Source organism: Kogia breviceps, chromosome 4, assembly GCF_026419965.1.
Source record: "Kogia breviceps isolate mKogBre1 chromosome 4, mKogBre1 haplotype 1, whole genome shotgun sequence".
NCBI classification, from domain to species: domain Eukaryota; kingdom Metazoa; phylum Chordata; class Mammalia; order Artiodactyla; family Physeteridae; genus Kogia; species Kogia breviceps.
In genome coordinates, this window is record NC_081313.1 from 91,539,660 (window position 1) to 91,558,108 (window position 18,449).

Sequence of the window (18,449 nt, forward strand, 5' to 3'; positions counted from 1 at the left end):
CAACCTGTCCTGCCAAATAAGTTTTCTTGAATACCATTTTCAAATGGTCTGAGCAATATTCTTGACTTAGCCTTGCTCAAAAACTTTCAAAGGGGGCTTCCCTGGTGGCGCAGTGGTTGAGAATCCGCCTGCCGATGCAGGGGACACGGGTTCGTGCCCCGGTCTGGGAAGATCCCACATGCCGCGGAGCGGCTGGGCCCGTGAGCCATGGCCGCTGAGCCTGCGCGTCCCGAGCCTGTGCTCCGCAATGGGAGAGGCCACAACAGTGAGAGGCCCGCGTATCACAAAAAAAAAAAAAAAAAAACTTTCAAAGGTTAACAGTAATGCAGAATAAACAGAGTTTCATCCATTTTCTACAGAGCCCTAAGGGGTTCCTTATTTCATACAGCTCAAGAAAAAGCACAGGGAGCTGAGTATGAGGGTTATTTTAGGTCACCTATCTCTACTCCAACTAGTGTAGTACAGTGAACTTGTGGGTACAATTGCATCTGAGCACATGATTTATTGTTAAAAACAATGACCTAGAGAATAAAAATCAAAGCAGTTTGGCTCAGGATTTAAAACCCCACAAATTCCCCCCTATATAACTTCCATCCATATCCCCTCTTGTATCCCTGTAAGAAACTCAATACAAACTAATTTATTTCCCCAAATATCCCTTACCCTTTCCAACTCTCCAATTTTGCTCAGTCCCTTTTCTTTACCTGCAACATATTCCCCACTCCAGCTTGTTTAGAAAATTCTATATTCCCTTAAAAATATAGCTTTGCTTAAAATCGTTCCACCTTTTGCCAAATTCTAAAAACACTTAGTATAAGAAGCATTAGCAATTCATCAATTTTTTTGCCTTGTGACATAGCTTCTTTTATAATCTTAAATATTTATGTCAATCTTATAATTAATAAATGATGACAAGTTTCTATTTTATTTGTAAATAGGGAGGAACAAAAGCTTCTCTAAAGGCAAGGACTTCTGTGAATTTGCCACAGACCCAAAAACTGCTCTGAACACAGCAAGTACTCAATAATTATTTAAGAATTTCTATCCCAGAAAGGTAGTAATCTGAATAAAGATCATCCAGTTAAGTGGAATATCAAGAGGAATGTAAAAAACAGATCAGTTCTAGAAATAGGCTGGCTACATATGAAAAAAAAGAAAATCAAATTTAATTCTAATTATCACTGCACATTTTAGGGGGTCCTCAACATAAAAATAAGAATACAGTTGGCCCCCAGTATCCAGATGTAGGACCCGCAGATACCGAGGGCTGACTGTACTTTGCCATTTTACACAGTCTAAGGAACTTGAGCATCCATGGATCTTCGTAGCCTGTGGGAAGGGGGGTGGTCCTGGAACCATCCCCATAAATACCGAGGTACAACCGTACTATCAAACTGTGCCTACCACAGTCAGGCACAAACCATATATATATGTTTTACATTTTTGACAATTTTTAGAAATCAAGTATGTTTTTATCTAAAAGGTTATAAATCTCAATGACATACAAAAGAAAGTTTGTGCTAAAATACCTTATTAATAAGAATGAAAGACATTCATTATAGTAATAAAAAGGATATCAGCTTTAGCAAAGTCTCTTATCCCACACTGAGGTAATCCTGGTGTGTTCTGCATGTAGAAATCCAAGTAAAACCAATGGGCAAGTTCAATCTGAAAACACACTCGGATAGCATTGTCTCTTTCCTCGCTGGGAATATGCAAAATAAATCGGCTGTCAAAAACAAAAAACATACAAAAATTACATTTGCAAACCATAACAATTTATATTAACCTTTTTAATTGCTTCACTCCTGACCCACCAACATAGAAAAGGGACCCAGAGCAGTACTGATCAAGGAACCAAAACTGGCAGGAAATTACTACAGGGAAGATGAGTCTTTTAAAAAAAAAAAAAAAAAAAAAAGAGCTATCACATGTATCTCATTCATAATAGAATTTTTTTAAGAGGCCATCTACCCTCTGTTCACAAGTACAGAGATAAACTTAAGAGCTCTGTAACAATAAATTAAAGGTGAGCAAGAAAACACACTTCCCTAGGATTCCCTCCCATGTCTGGTAACATTTTCAAAGAATATATGCAAATATATTCATATACTCAAATAGAAAAGATGTTAGCTGCTTAATCTTCATATTTAAAGTATTACCAAAAAAATTAAAGAAATCATTAATAGACCAGATTTCCCATAAAGTTCATCTGAAGAACCTGAGTTCAAAATAACTTTCAAATATACTCACTTTTAAAAAAACCTAAATTGTCTTTTCCAAGTACATTCAGAGGGAGGAAGGGACATTTATTTTAATATGTAGTATAAGTGTGCACTATATTATATACACATATGTATATATATATGATTAATATAATTAACCCCTTTTTTATGCAACAAGTCAAAGTTTATGTGATCTACAGGACTCATTAGGCAACCACCATTAAGCTTCTTCCACGCTTAGCATTTTTGTAATCTTTTTTTCTAGCAGCCTTTAGAGATAGACAGAAATCCACTGGTTTTTAGAGTCATTTTCTAAAATTAAAAATAGCATCACCCAGTTTGATCACTTACACTATTCACTAGCTGTGGTGCTAAATGTTCTTTGTTGTTTTCAAGTTTCAAAGCAAACCTCAAAAAAAATGCTTTTAAATTATAAAAATAATGTAACATTCCAATAGGGGATTGAATAAGTAAATGTTAAGACAAATGTATGTACAATTATCTACAATGCAATATAGAAAAACAATGGGGAAAGGAGCTTAAAACTGCAACTACACTAAAACCAAGACATGTAACATGAAACGCTAATGGCATAATCTAAGATATAAAAATCTGAGCTCTTCCATATGGCATTCAAGATACAGTGCCTGCTCACCTGCACAGCCTCTATCACTCTGTAAGGTTCTTTATACCCAGTGATACCTAATTCTTAGTAATGTCCTAAATTGCCATCCACATACTATATCTATTCCCTTCTCTTGCCCATCTAGCAAACTTGTAATTCATCCCTCATGACTTAATACTGTATCTCCTATACAGGTATATCAGACTCCTCTGAACAGATTTATAAACACTTTCAACTCCTCCCTTATAGTAATTATCTAATTTTTACTATTACTGTCCATAAACTCTTCCAAATTACTTCACTGAGATATCTTTGCATACTTTTATTCCCATAGTCTAGCAAACTGTCTGCATATACTTACAGTGACATACTGATAGTTACAATTTATCTTTGAAAGGTAAGATGGAGTAAGCACACTCCACTCTGTCGCTCCCATAAATCGTATAAAACCTGGACAAAATACGTGGAGCAGCTGTTTGAGGACTGTGAAAAGTAAACAGCAGGAGGAAGATTGGAGAAGATGATGAATATTCAAATCTACCATTTTTCACCCTCCAATATCCCCTAGCTGGATTGGGGGTTAGAAGTGACCTCCAAAAGCCCTCAAGGATCAAGAAAGGCATCTAAAGGAATCTCTTAACATTCGGAGACAGTGGGGGAAATTCCCCCTCTCTTTTCTCCATTCTCTCATGCCCCAGTGCCCAAGCAATGCCACACTAGTTAGACTTGGCAGCAACAGTGGCTGTAACAGGGATCCACAGAGACTAAAACTTTGATGGACGGGAACCTTCCTCTCAGATAGCAAGAGCTGGGAGGTCCCAAAAGATAAGGGCCAACATCCATTGCTTATTTTACTTCTAACCTCCAGCTGCTTAGTCCCAGGCATGAGCAGAGTCACATGAAATGTGTGGTAGAGCACCTTTCCATTTTTGCCATTTTTCAATATTCAATTTCCTCAAAAGGGGGAGCCAAGAAGTATCAGGGAGATAGCAGAAAAGGAGCAACTCAGGAAAATGGTCCCATGAAATTGTTTATGAACTCTGAGGCTCAACCCCAAACTACACAAACTTGGATTAGAATACAAACAGCATACCACACACTCTGTGAGCTGATCGATGTATGAGACAGACCACTGCCCCAAGTCTCAGACTAGCCAGTAGACGATACACAAAGACAAAAAGCACTGCAAGAACTAGCCTTCTTTTATCTGATTTTATTTAACTTACACCAAGTCTCAAAAAAAAAAACCACCTGTCTGCTATTTCTTATTTTCTCAGTTTGGGACATTTTCTGTTGATTTCCATTATGGAAGCTGAAGAATTAACAACTCCACTCCTCCCACTCTCATTCTATACACCATTCTCATCTCTCCATCTTCCCAACAAAATGATATATTAGTTTGGTTAGTTTGTTAACTTCAGCACTATTGACACCTGGAACTGATAACTGTATGTTGAGAGGAGCTGTCTTGTGTGCACTGTAGGTGTTTACCAGCATCCGTAGCCTCTGCTTATTAGATGTAAATAGCATTCCGGTAAGTGGTGACAACCAAAAAGATCTCCAGCCACTGCCAAAGTTCCCTGAGGGGAGCAAAATCACTCCCAGTTAATAACTACCGGGTTAGATCAAAAATTCAGTCTTTACATTACTATGACTCTGCAAACGCAATTCACAACTAAGACATGTGACAAGCTACGATTGTTTTCCCTTTTAAGCACAATCCTTTGTTCTCCCACTAATTAATATATGTCTTATTCTTTGCTTTGTTTTCTCTATACTTGTCACTAACTCAATCTTCCACTAGTTTCCTAAATTTTTTTCTCAAGATGTTAATTCAGACACATCTGTTTCATCTCGAAGACTATCCCTGAGCCTTCTGATCTGTCCCAGTCTGGAGTGGCTGTCACTTCACATAATACACATCTGTCATCCTATGTTATCCTTTCACTAGCATCCTATAGTTTCCAACGCCTCTATCCTGTGTTTTTTTAAAATAAATTTATTTTATTTATTTATTTTTGGCTACACTGGGTCTTTGCTGCTGCACGCGGGCTTTCTCTAGTTGTGGTGAGCAGGGGCTACTCTTCGTTGCAGTGCGCTGTCTTCTCATTGCAGTGGCTTCTCTTGCGTGCAGAGCACATGCTCTAGGCGCGTGGCTTCTCTTGCGTGCAGAGCACAGGCTCTAGGTGCGTGGGCTTCAGTAGTTGTGGCATGCTGACTCAGTAGTTATGGCTCGTGGGCTCTAGAGCACAGGCTCAGTAGTTGTGGCGCACGGGCTTAGCTGCTCCGCGGCATGTGAGATCTTCCCCGGACCAGGGCTCGAACCTGTGTCCCCTGCATTGGCAGGCAGATTCTTAACCACTGCGCCACCAGGAAAGACCCATCCTGTATTTAGATCTCATGTTTCTTATATCCTGTCTTCCTCCTAATTAATGTACTTCCTATTTTCACGAAGTACATCCTCCCATGCCTTCTGGAAAAAGGATGCAGAGGAGATTAATATTAAGACATGGTTGCGGTGTATCTTTAGGTGTTTCCTCGTGGGCTAGTCAGATCATCTAGACAAGAACCTTCCAATCTCCTATCTGGAGGATAAAGCCGAGGCTGCCACATTCTGGGAGCTGAGCAGGGGAAGAAGGATGGTTTTCAATATGTATACAGGATGCATAAACTCACTTCTGCCACTTTTCAATATTCTCTAATTCTGAACTAGACTGACTACTACAGTAATCTTTCACTCTACCAGGTCTGCTAAGTCATATGCCACTTTCCCTTCTGCTGTATGGTTTCCAAGTTTTCTTGCTCATCTCTTTACCCAATCTTCCTTTTCTTGTGGGTTATGCATTTAAAATTGTTAAACTTTACTCTTTTTGTGGAGTAGATGTTTGTGTTCAATCTACTATCTTTAACTAGAAATTTGCATTTCAGACTTCCCTGGTGGTGCAGTGGTTAAGAATTCACCTGCCAATGCAGGGGACATGGGTTCAAGCCCTGGTCCAGGAAGATTTCACATGCCGCGGAGCAACTAAGCTCCTGTGCCACAGCTACTGAGCCTGTGCTCTAGAGCCCGCGAGCCACAACTACTGAGCCCAAGTGCCACAACTATTAAAGCCCGCGTGCCTAGAGCCTGTGCTCCACAAGAGAAGCCACTGCAGTGAGAAGCCCGCGCACCGCAATGAAGGGCAGCCCCCACTGGCCACAACTAGAGAAAGCCCGTGTGCAGCAACTAACACCCAACACAGCCAAAAATTAATTAATTAAATAAAATTTTTTTTAAATTTGCTTTTCAACAAATTTCTAGAGGATACTAACCACAATCTAAAATGGGGTAAGAAAATGCCTAAGGCAGAGAAATCCAATCCCATTCCCATGCCAATCCAGAAAAGTCCCAAATGAAGAAAGGTAAGCTGGAACATGAGAATAAGAAATAAAACTTTTTAAAAAAGGGTAACAGAGAGGTCTATTTATGTAATAGGAGAACATCCTCTCTTCTTTCATTCCTCTGACAGTAAGGAGTTTCTCCTACAAAAGGTGGGGGAAGGAGGAACAACACCCAAGGCCCTTTTCTAACTTTAGCAGATAGGTTTCAGTGTTGGCACCCCAAAGCGAAACTCCTACACACTGGTATTCAAGGGTCTCACAGCATAAAAGTCAGCTCCCTATCTACTCTCATAAAGAAGCCTATCAACAAGTGAGTCCCTCTACAGCCTCATCCTAAATATGAAACAGCAACCAAAAATCATCCAATGTCTAAGGAAAATCTAATTCGTGACAAAGAAAAAAATTAAACACATTAAAAAACTGGTTGTGAAGAAAAGACAGTGTTGAGGATATCTCCTGGAACCTTGATACAGAACGTGTGGACCCTGGACCACCTGGAAACATAACTGTGAGAAGAAAAAGAGACATTTCAGTCATATACGGACTCAGAAAGTTTACTCTCTAATGACCCCCTCAAAGGAAATTACTTCAGAATGTACAACAGCAAAACAAGAATGAAAACCAAGAAAGCATAAAACAGGATTCAAGAAAGAAGAGATACAACCTGGCAGAGCTGGGAAAGGGAATTCTAGTGTGCCAGTTGTTTGGCAAGACTAAGAAGCAGCCAGTCCAGATTAGACTAAGAGAGTAGAGATCTCCAAGACGGCATTATCCAGGAAAAAATAATTCTGTAGAACAGTAGATACTAGTATGATTCAGGGTAAGACCAAGGATAAAGCAAAGGAGCAGGGACTTCCCTGGTGGTGCAGTGGTTAAGAATCCACCTGCCAATGCAGGGGACACGGGTTCCAGCCCTGGTCCAGGGAAGATCCCACGTGCCACAGAGCAACTAAGCCTGTATGCCACAACTACTGAGCCTGCATTCTAGAGCCCGTGAGCCACAACTACTGAGCCCGCGCACCTAGAGCCCATGCTCTGCAACAAGAGAACCCACCGCAATGAGAAGACTGCACACAGCAACGAACAGTAGCCCCTGCTTGCTGCAACTAGAGAAAGCACGCACACAGCAACAAAGACCAAACACAGCCAAAAATTTAAAAATAAATAAAAAACTTAAAAAAATAAAGAAGAATCTTTAAAAAAATAAATAAAGGAGCAGATGAGGGGGTGATGGTGGATGGCAGCAAGAAACTTTGGGCATGTTGGGGGAGAAGGGTAAATGTACAAGAGAATCAAAGTCCAAACATGAAGCAAAAAGCCAAAATTAGAACAAAAGGAGAAAAAATTATTTCAAGAATAGCTAGAAGGAATCAGGGAATAATGAACAAAGCATATGCTTCCTTCTCCGAAAGAAAAAATTAAACTGTATTATTTTGAGCAATTTGTAGAATGTAAGAGAAGAGAATTCATTAGGACATTCATTCTCTTTCAAGATTCTTACAAAAGGATCTTGACTATGGCCAGATGGAAAAGAAACAAAATCCTAACCATTGTAGACTTGCCTCTACTGTGAAAAATATTTACATAGTAATATTGTATAACAAATGCCATTATTATTATTCAGCTTTTGCAATCAACCAGTAGCAAAATGTATAAGATTTCATAAGGTTACAAAATGTAATGTAAATACTATCAATCTTAATTTCTATTTTAAGTTCACCTGGATAGAAACTGAGGGAATGGGTAAGAAAAGAAGAAATGATGGGGCACTAAGTGCCTCACCTTATCAAATACAGACTCAAGAGACACTGAAGTCCGAAAAACAGAAACATAACTTTAAGCATATTAAAGTCACCAAGGTAACCAATGGAACGATTTTAAACAGTGGGGCTTCCCTGGTGGCACAGTGCTTGAGAATCTGCCTGCTAATGCAGGGCACATGGGTTCGCGCCCTTGTCTGCGAGGATCCCACATGCCGCGAAGCATCTAGGCCCATGAGCCACAACTACTGAGCCTGTGCATCTGGAGCTTGTGCTCCGCAACGAGAGGCCGCGATAGTGAGAGGCCCGCGCAGTGCGATGAAGAGTGGCCCCCGCTTGCCACAACTAGAGAAAGCCCTCGCACAGAAACGAAGACCCAACACAGCAAAAATAAATTAATTAATTTTCAAAAAATAGTGATATAACTGTATTGGAAGTAGGACAAGGGCAACAGTAAGTATAAACTGCACCCTCACTTAATAATCTACCAAGATACACTAAATCCTCAATCATTAGAGTTGATAGCAACTGGTGCAAGTATGCTTTAAAATATTGAAATATCCACCAGAAGAACTGAACACAAGACAGGAAGAAGTCTGGAGAGCAGAACTGGGATCAAAGGGGTAGGGCAAGAGACTGTTGCTTTTCATTTTATAAATTTATCTGTATTGTTTGATTTTTTTTTAAAAACCTTACAGATGAGTACATTTTTTAATACTGAAAGGCTAACTTCTTTAAGAAACTTTGTAAGAAATAGGAAATTTTGATACAGGAAAATTAAACTTCAATGCTTTCATTCTGTGAATGTTTTTGATCTGTTTTAAAGATTTAAAAGTGTTTGTATATACATACATATGTATATTTTAATAGCTAAAATAAAATGCTTTCCACAGTATTTTGTTATGGGAAAAATTTCTCCCCCTAACAAAAATGGCACCTTTCCAATGTTCCCACAGATAGACAAAGCATGAGCACAAGGACTACAATTAATACAAAAATGTTTCCGGTGAACTAAACACTAAGATGGCAAAAAGCTGAAGATAAACACAAAACACAAATTATTTAATTAACCTATGTGATCACCAAAATAGCAGCAACATCAGTTGCTAGAAAATACTTTTCTCCTTTTAACACTGGAGTGGCTTTACAATTTAATTCTAACGGGGCTTATAAAAAACTCCAAACACTTCTTCAAGAGAAATAACTTACCGAACTGCAGTTTTCAGTTTTTACTTTAAAAACATGCTTTCCAAATCTTTAATAAGATTATTTAAATAGTACTGAAAAACTATGTATTTTACTTTTAATGTCAAAAATCATGGCGCACCAAAGGCAAATATCACCATAAAATGGTGCTGATTTACTTTTTTACATACACGTACATGTTTTATTATAAAGTAATTTTGGTTCACTAAAGCATTTTAGACCAGAGTCTTCCCTTCCTCTCCTCCAATTCCATTTGCCCCAGAAGTCACCAGTTTTATCAGTTTGGTGTATATATTACTTTCAGACTTCTCCTGTGCATGCACACAAACATATACAAAACATTTAAAATCTGTTTTAACAAAGGGCATAAAATGACTAGTTATTACCCTCAGTAGTATATTGTGTACGTTTTCAAGACACAAACATTTTCCTTCAGTTTACTGTTTGCTAACTGCCTGAGGAATTTCTAATGGCTGCACAGTATTCCTGTAAATGAAATGTCCCATATTCAACCACCTGAAAAATAACATTTCATGTCTTAGGTTATAAGTTGTCTAATGGTTATAAAGTCATATCTTGAAAATTTAAGTCTCTTGCTCTAATGTTTCACATAAAAATCACTCTCAAATTTTACAAACATATTAATATATGGTCAATAACTGACATAGACAAGATTAGCAGGACTGTGTAATTTATCAAAAATCAAAATAACACAGAGCAAAAAAACCCTTACAGGTACTGATCATAAGAATTAAAACTGGAGAAAATACAAAGGGAGTAAAAACAAAAGTCAAGACCAAACTTATAAATCAGCAGGTACTTAAAAAAGAAGTATAGGACTTCCCCGGTGTTGCAGTGGTTAAGAACCTGTCTGCCAATACAGGGGACATGGGTTCAAGCCCTGGTCCAGGAAGATCACACATGCCACGGAGCAACTAAGCCCGCGCACCACAACTACTGACTCTATGCTCTAGAGCCCGCGAGCCACAACTACTGAGCCCATGAGCCACAACTACTGAAGCCCATGCTCCGCAACAAGAGAAGCCTGCGTACTGCAATGAAGACAGTAGCCCCCACTCACTGCAACTAGAGAAAGCCTGGGAGCAGCAATAAAGACCCAACGCAGCCATACATACAAACATACACAAAATTTTTAAAAATCTTTAAATTAATCAACAAAGATATTATAAATATTAACTTGAAAAATGGTATCACTTTTAAAACCTCAAGCTTTAAGAAATGGTTATTTGGTTTTAAAACGGAGCAGGGGCCTTCCTGGGAAAAGACCTCCCCACCCCCTATCAGTTACCTCTTATTCACAGAAAAATTTTAGCCTCCTAGACTTAATTTGGTTCAGAGAAGCAAGAAAATGCAGAAACAAAGGAAAGCAGTCTAGCATGACAAAATAATAATGGCTTAGCCATAAAACAAAGTCAAGGACCTTTAGTTCCTCCTCAAGGCCTATAGATAATATCCTGAGCCATATCCCAAAGTTGTTTTGCAGAAACTAAAACCCCCACCAGGTGGAACAAGTCAACTACATGCTAACCACCAGCAAGCAGACCTCAAACCCTTGAAACCAGGTTGATAATTTGAGATTCCTAAAATGCCACCCCGTTACCTCACCACCAACCTATCAGAAGGATGTCCACGAGCTGATTACTCACCCTGGACCCTTTCCCTCATCTTGCCTTTAAAAACCCTTCCCTGAAAGCCATTGGGTAGTTTGTCTTTTGCGCATGAACTGTCCATTCTTCCTTGCATGGCCCAGCAATAAATGCAGTACTTCCCTTCAACCACAACCAGTATCATAGGCTTTGCTGCACCTCAGGGGAGTAGACCCAAGTTTGGTTTGGTAACTTGCACTATTAGTTTAACAAGTAGCTAGCCCTAATTTTAAAACACATCATTCTTACAGAGCCAAAACACAGTAATTACAAAAAATTTTCTTAAAGGAAAAAAAAATTTTTCTCTATTCCAAAAAATTTGTATAAAATAGTTTAAATACACTAACTAGAAAAACAAGAGAGAATCTTTATTTAACACAACAGATGTTTAACATGAAGTCTACAAAACACAACACCATTATTTTTAAGATTACACACATAAAATCAACCGACTTCATAATGGTGATATGACTTCTTTAAATGATGTAATCCTCCATAATATACAAAATAAACCCAATACTAATGGGACAATTAGTTTAGATGCCTGTAAAAAGTATAGGATTACCCATCTTTTCTAAATCACCTGTATCCCTATTAATTCATACATAAACTACTGCTCACCTTTCCAAATACTACTCATATTTAATTGTTCTAACTACAAAATGTACATCCTGTAAAAAATCTTGGAAACATGAATAAGAAAATAAAAATCATAATCCCACATCTGGTATATGTTCTTCCAGTCATTTACCTAAGACAGGCATCAAACCTCTTTTTTTCTTAAGAAAATTGATCACAGAAAATGAGTGCCTTTTAAGTGGTTCATTCGAGTCTATCGTATTCCAAAAGTTATAATTATACCATCACTAAAGAAGTACAGTGACGTTCATTCTCAGTGGTTGCAGAATTAGTCTATTTACTTATCTACATGTACTTTTCTTTTGTGAGGATATAACGTTAGACTTGACTATTTCATCCACCTGCGTAGGAAAAAAAAAGCAGACATTAAAAATGCCTAAGTCTTAAATCTTGATTTTCTAAATTAAGATGAATGTGACCTTGTGTAAATTACAACTTGAGTCTCTCAGATGAAAATGGAAAAAACTGCACCTACCAAATAGGGTGGTTTCGAGGATTAAATGATACATGTGAAGAGAGCAGCCAGTGCCTGCCTGGCACTCAGTAATAACTCCACAAGTATTAGTTCTTCCTTTCCCATTAAAAGAGGCGTGAATGCGACACAACTACTAAAAGTCAGACTTTTATACATAAATACGTGAAATGTTTGTTTTAATCAGAGCTTTCACTCATTTGTAATTAAAATTACTTCACAACCCACTTACACCGACGACAACTCAGGGTATTACTGCACCAAAATGAGTTACTTTTCCTGAAGTAAAATTTTAAGGCCATTTTACACTTGCTTGACTATCTGAAATCATAGCCAACAAGAGAGAAGAACGCAGGAAATTTCTCTTGTGAAAGTACTCCATGAGTTAAAACCCAGCGGTTGAGAATTTCCTTTAAGAAGGATAATTAAGAGATTGGGAGCGGGGGCGGGGGGTGGAAGCAACTCCAGACTTTTTTTCCCACTTCCAATGATAAGTTTGGGGATGAACAAAAGAATAATTGTTTACAGCAATTTACAGAGAACGCCACGGACCCATAAGAATACTCCGGGGGAAAGGTAAATTTGAAAATTGCTCCCTGCGTAGGTCCGAGAATCTGGGATTCCAAGACTTAAAAACCTTGGGGTCTTTCAACAGAATTGGGGAAATGAGATGGAGGGAGGAGGGGGTAAAACGGTCTGTGAAAGCCACAGAGCCAGAAAAAGCAATGGGAGGGGGAGGGGCTGCCCCCAAAATGCCAAAGATCCAGGCTTTGGCGAAGCGGCTTCGCTTGCGGGGAAACCAAAGTAGTTGGGAAACTAAGAAAATGAAGAAATTCCAGCGCTGTGCGAGGAGGAATGGAGGGGGGCGTGAGAAACAGGGAGGCTGCGGCGGAAAAAGACGGGTGGTGTCGTCCGAGATAAGGGTCGAGGGGGAAAGGGAGCAGCGGCGGGACCCGAAAGCCCGGACAAGGATGTGAGCCGGGGGAGGAGACGCGGAGGCGTCCGGGGTCGCCGAAACTTAGAGAAAAAGAGCAGGGGACGACAGGGGGCCGGAGCAGCGCGGGGCGCCCCAGTACCTGCAGAGATCGTCCAGGACGCTGCAGGGAATCTCCACCCGTTTAGTCTCCATGATGAGGACCCACAGCAGGAGCAGTGCATCCCGGCTCCGCGCGGCCGGGGACCGAGAGTACGGCACGGAGAGCAGGCGGCAGCGGCGACCGCTGCGGTGACGACGGCGGCGGCGGCGGCGGCTCCAACGAAAACGAGAGGGGGAAGGGGCGGGACCTGCTCACTTCCGCCCGGCTGCCTCAGCCTGGGACCCCGAGGCTGGGCCGCGGAGTGGGGGCGGAGCCCCGGGAGCCACACCCCTGCTCTGCTTGAAAAGGCCAATGGGAAGCTGGAGAACCGGCAGCCTGAGCAAGCTGAGCCAATGAGACGTTTGTTTATTGGTCCGTCGGCTCCAATCCGTCTTCAAGCTGCTCAGTTGCTACTCAGAAAACCAACTTCCCGCCGCCTTGGACTGGGCCTTGAGGTGGATAGACGCATGCGCACCGTGCCTCCTTCGCACTATTAGAAAGTCTGGAGGGCTCAGGTCTTTCCACTAGGTCCCAAGACCAATATCCAGGACTTCGGCGTGGTCTGCACCGCCGCTCCGTGACCGAGCAGGCGCTCCGATCTCTGCACTGCAGAGCCCGTGGGCGCTTTCAGCACGAATGTGCATGCGTGGTTTCTGTCACCAGATATCCCGCTCACACACTCACCGCCGCCCCCAGCAATTCCAGGCCAAGGGCTGTGTCTCCTTTCGCTACAAACCCCCAAGAGAGTTGTCATTTTTGTGGTGGCTCACCTCGTTCACTCTGCGGGCACCTATCCCTGACTGTGAAGACAAGGGACTTTACCCCAGTATTTGACACCCTGTAAGATCTCAGAAAATATGAACTGATTGAACCTGAACTCTAGAATCTGCATTTCACCTCCTGCACGCTCACACCACTCCAACTGGCTAGTCCTCATTCATTCCACATCTTGCTTATTGGAGTCCAATCCATTTGGGATCCTTGGAGACACTCTGGATGTATCCATTTCTCAACTTGCTCCTTTTGTATCAGACCCACAGGCCCACACACACCTGCTCAGTCGTGAGTTTAGTCCGTTCTGCCATTTAATCTCCCATCTTTTAATTTCTGTTAAAATGCCCACTGCCTTTACATCAGGTTTGCATTATTTCTTCTCACTAGTCTAAGAGCTGCCTAACCAGTACCTCCTCCACCTCCATCCTTAGACTGTACACCTGCCCAGGTTTGGTTTGGTTTTGTCCAGATATGAACAGGTTACTATCTTTTCAGCTTCTGACAGCCCACCTACATCAGCTTCTGATGTGTGTTCAAGCCCAAACTTGGTATAGGAGCCATGTTACCATCTATTTTACTCTCCTATTTTCCATCTTTGTTCTTTTTGCTTTTTATCGGAAGATTCCTGAGGTTAATTTTCCAGCCATCTATAGTTTTTACTTTTCTAGAATTTTCTTTCATTCTTCAAATGGCTCTTCGTCATGATGTCATAGCCTTGCTTCATAGATCCTATATTTCTATGAGGATGTTAATACATTTCAAAAGTTTTCTTCTTCCTGAATAGTCTTTTATTCCTCTCAGTTGCTTTTTCCTATTAATTTGGCCTCCACCTGTCATATTGGAAGTTTTCTGGTGGTCCTCAACTATTCACTCATACTTAAGAGTATGGAACTAAAAAACTGGAGTCAAGTGCTATAAAAACTGATTGGAAGCTCCCAGCATGTGGGTGGGACTTGTTTCCTGAGAGCCTCACTGTAGCATGGTCTGGCTGGGCTGCTGGTTGGGAACACATGGCATCTGTATCTGTAGGTCATTCTTTCCAGCTGGTCAAATTCCCTGTAGAGAAAATCCTTTCAGGCAAAACTGGAAATATTCTAGGAGCCAAGTAGGGAAGCACAGGCTGGAGTATTCTGGTTGTTCTATTCAGTCCTCCCTGCCACAGTACAAGTCTAGTTTGGGTTTCCTAAGAAACAGGCCCTGCGACAAGGATTTGAGTGTGAGTAGTTGATTTGAGATGTGATTCTGGGAGAGACTGGTGGCAGAGCAGGGAAGGGAGTCAAGGAAAGAAAGAAAGAGAAAGCCAATGAAAGGATTATTATCAACAAAGTTAGCACTGAGGGTTAACTGGAGCTGGAGAACTTTGAAGGCCAGTATGAAACACACCTCAGAGTTATCCTACTCAAGGGGTGAGAAAGATGGAGTATTTATATACTAATTTCCATCAGCTATTGGTTGAGGGCTGCCCTTGATGGCAGCATCCCAGCCTGCCACATGGGCAGCAAGGCAGGCTCTGCTGACCAGAAAAAGCCCTCAGGCAAAGCCCTCATCAGGTGGAAAAGATAATTATGTGATGACCGGATGCTGGCAGTTGGATGTTGTTGTGCTGCACCAGGGCAAGCCTGCAAGCCTTGTAGCTGCCCAGCCTCGAGACCAAAGACAGAGCCCTGAGACAGCAACAGAAACATCAATGTTATATTGGACAAGAGGATATTACACAAAGGGTCCTGGGGTGCCCCTACCATGTGCAGCAGATGGCAGGCAGGACATGGCAGGGAGAAGGAGGCTACCATCTATAGGCGGAATTCACATCAGGTGGACTTATCAGTTACCAGTGACTAATTAAAGCCTATAGTTAAGAGGATTGGACAGTCATGTGAGTGAATCAGGGGCTGGTCAAGCAGGGGTGTACAGAAAGCAAGAGAACAGCCATCTTGAATGGCCTGACCATGCAGACGTCCAGGCAGCTTAGTGTAATGGATTGGTGGATGATGGTAAGCCCCTTCAGTAGCTCTTTCTTGCTTGGTGTGCATTCTATCTATCCTACTGTAACAAGCAGGACCCCATGAATCCTTCCTGGGACAGACCCCACCCCCCCAACACCATGTCCTCTACTTGCCTCTTGTCTGTAGAAAAACTTTAGCCAAATAATAAATTTAATCAGAGTAGTGAGAAAATGTGAAAGCAAAGGAAAAGAACAAGACAAAATTATAATAATTTAGCCATTAAACAAAGTCAAGGACCTTTAGTTCCTACTCAAGGGCTACGGATAATATTCTGAGCTATATCCTTTGAGCTGTTTTGTAGATACTGAAAACCCTCATCAGGTGGAAAAAGTTAACTTTGTGATGACCAGACTGTAGCAATGACATAAGCTGCTCTAGCTTACACAAGTCTGAGAACTGACCTCAAAGAAATGGGAACAAACCAACCCCGGAACTGAAGATTAACTGTACTTAAAACAATCAGGATGACACTGATCAGACCACTGCACGACCAATTTCAATATGATTGTTGGAGCTGACTGTGCTCTTCTGCACTTAGACCCCTCTCTCCGCTTATACACCCCTGAAACTCCCTTTAAAAACCCTTGCCTCCTGATCAGCAGTTGGGAATTGGCTTTTGGACACGAGTCCAAACCTTCTCCCCAGGTTGCCAGCCTCCTAAATAAAGTGTTTTTCCTTTCCTACCAACACCTGTCTCTCAAATACTGGCTTTCGAGCAGCGAGCAGACAAACCTGAGTTCAGTAACACTAACTAAACTTCTTTTCTGTGTCTGAGGGACACCTTGGTGGTTATTTTTCTTACTTGTCCACTTATAGCTCAAGTCTGGTTTTTAGAGTACTCTAAATGGTGGTAGTGAAACAATGGTGGAAGAGAAAGTGGTGTTTACCCCCAAGGGTCCAATGGCATAAAAACAATCAGGCTACCAGCCCCACTGAAGAACCTAGAGGAAGTTTTCCTGCTCCCTTATTTCTTTATAGTCTCCCAGCTCAGGGACAGCTACACAACTACCTCTTTGGCTTTTAAGGGCCCTGAAGTCCCCAAACTCTCTCACAGTGCCAAGTCAATCTCCTCCACAAAGAATTCCAGTGATGTCTGAGGGCAAGCATCTTCCAAGGTACTTTCCTGCCCATTTCCCATCTCACCCCTGCTTCCTCTCACACACATTTCTAGGAGCTGGGCTAGTGCACAGTGGAGCAGCCCTTATAGCAGCCCTCTGAGCTGTGACTTCTAGAGAACCCAAGGCCTCATTCAAACCCAACTGTCCACAGGCCCCAGCAGCCTGTGGATTGAGAGAGGAAAATAAATTGGAGTTTGGAGTTGAGGGAAAGGAAGATGCTAGCGTTCTTAACTTATAATATGATAGATATGATTTTTAAATAATTGGGTTGATCAAAACCTTTATAGTTTTAAACTATGCCATCTCATTTAGTGTTTATAACCACATGGGATGGGCAGATAGAGATTAATGAAGCTTATAAAGATTAAGTGACTTATAAAGACTAAATGATTAAACCACTGTATGCAATGGAGCCAGAGCTAGAATTCAGGTCTTTTGAACTCATCATCAGGAATTCTGCTTCAAGGAGAACGACACAATAATAATTATTCATATCTGTACAGCATATTAGAGTATAAAATTATTTTCAAATACAATAATCCTCACAACAAAATGAGTTGTTGTAGAATTCTAAAAAAATACTTAACATGCTTACTGGCCTCTCCCAAGTCAGCTGAGCTCCTGACAGCTCTGGCTCCATTTTCTACAGGTCTCCCAGCTTTGCCCTACTCTACATGTTAGCTTTAACCTCAGGACACTAGTGAGATGGCCCTGGTAGTTCCAGACATCATATCCCAATCTGATGACATTCAACAAAGAGAGGAGAGAACTAGAGCCGTCAAGTATCTGAGTAGCCAATTAAACCAGCAAGCCAAAAATGAAAGAGTTAAGCCTTTAATCACTTAATGTGACAGTGTGAAAAAGAGGTTAAAACCACACAAAGCATGACTCCCTCCTTTCCATTTTCTCCAAGGAACAGAGCACTTGTCAAGGTCAGATGGATTAGCTCAGACCCACCTGTGTTGGGTGGTGGTTTCACCGAACAAAAGGTTCCAGCTGTTTTATGGACCCTGGGGAAAGGGTTAGGAGTGAAAAAGCACTCCTCCTTCCCAGATAAGGAAGTCTCAGCGGAGGCACCTGAAGACGACCTCTGCCCAAGCCCTAGAAAAGGAGACCTAGGATTAAAGGCCCTGGGGCTAGGAATGCAAATAGCGAAGCACAGGAGTCTGGGAGGCCTGAGTCCTTGACTGCAACCCCCCTCAGAGATAGTAGTCCACTGGCTGTGCACCAAGGCTGCATAGAGAAGGCAGATATTCCCCAAGAGGCCTGCCAGGCAAAGCTTTTGTAATTGCCCAGGGTTAGGCCTGAAAAATCACACATAGGTCTTTAACCGTGAGCCAGACTCATCAAGAACCGCTGGAATTAAGTGGACTCTGAACCCTGTCCTACCTCTGAACCTACATGAACCCATACATTTCTTTTTTAAAAAATAAATTCATTTAGTTTATTTATTTAAATTTGGCTGCGTTGGGTCTTCATTGCTTCACGCGGGCTTTCTCTAGT

The 18,449-nt window shown here is 41.4% G+C and overlaps 1 protein-coding gene across 2 annotated transcripts in view; it reads right to left on the bottom strand.

Moving 5' to 3' along the window:
- Nucleotides 1-13,321, bottom strand: part of DCP2 (decapping mRNA 2) — a 46,531-nt gene extending 33,210 nt beyond the window's left edge. Inside the window, exons 1-2 of one of the 2 annotated variants that reach the window (XM_059062181.2) lie at nt 13,052-13,321; nt 1,578-1,729 (exon numbers count right to left, since the gene is read on the bottom strand). In XM_059062181.2, coding sequence (XP_058918164.1) covers nt 1,578-1,729; nt 13,052-13,104 — 205 coding nt within the window. In that variant the 5' untranslated portion in view covers nt 13,105-13,321. The remainder of the gene's footprint in view (nt 1-1,577; nt 1,730-13,051) is intronic. The other variant, XM_067031437.1, reaches the window with a different exon arrangement.
- Nucleotides 13,322-18,449: the final 5,128 nt, after the last annotated feature.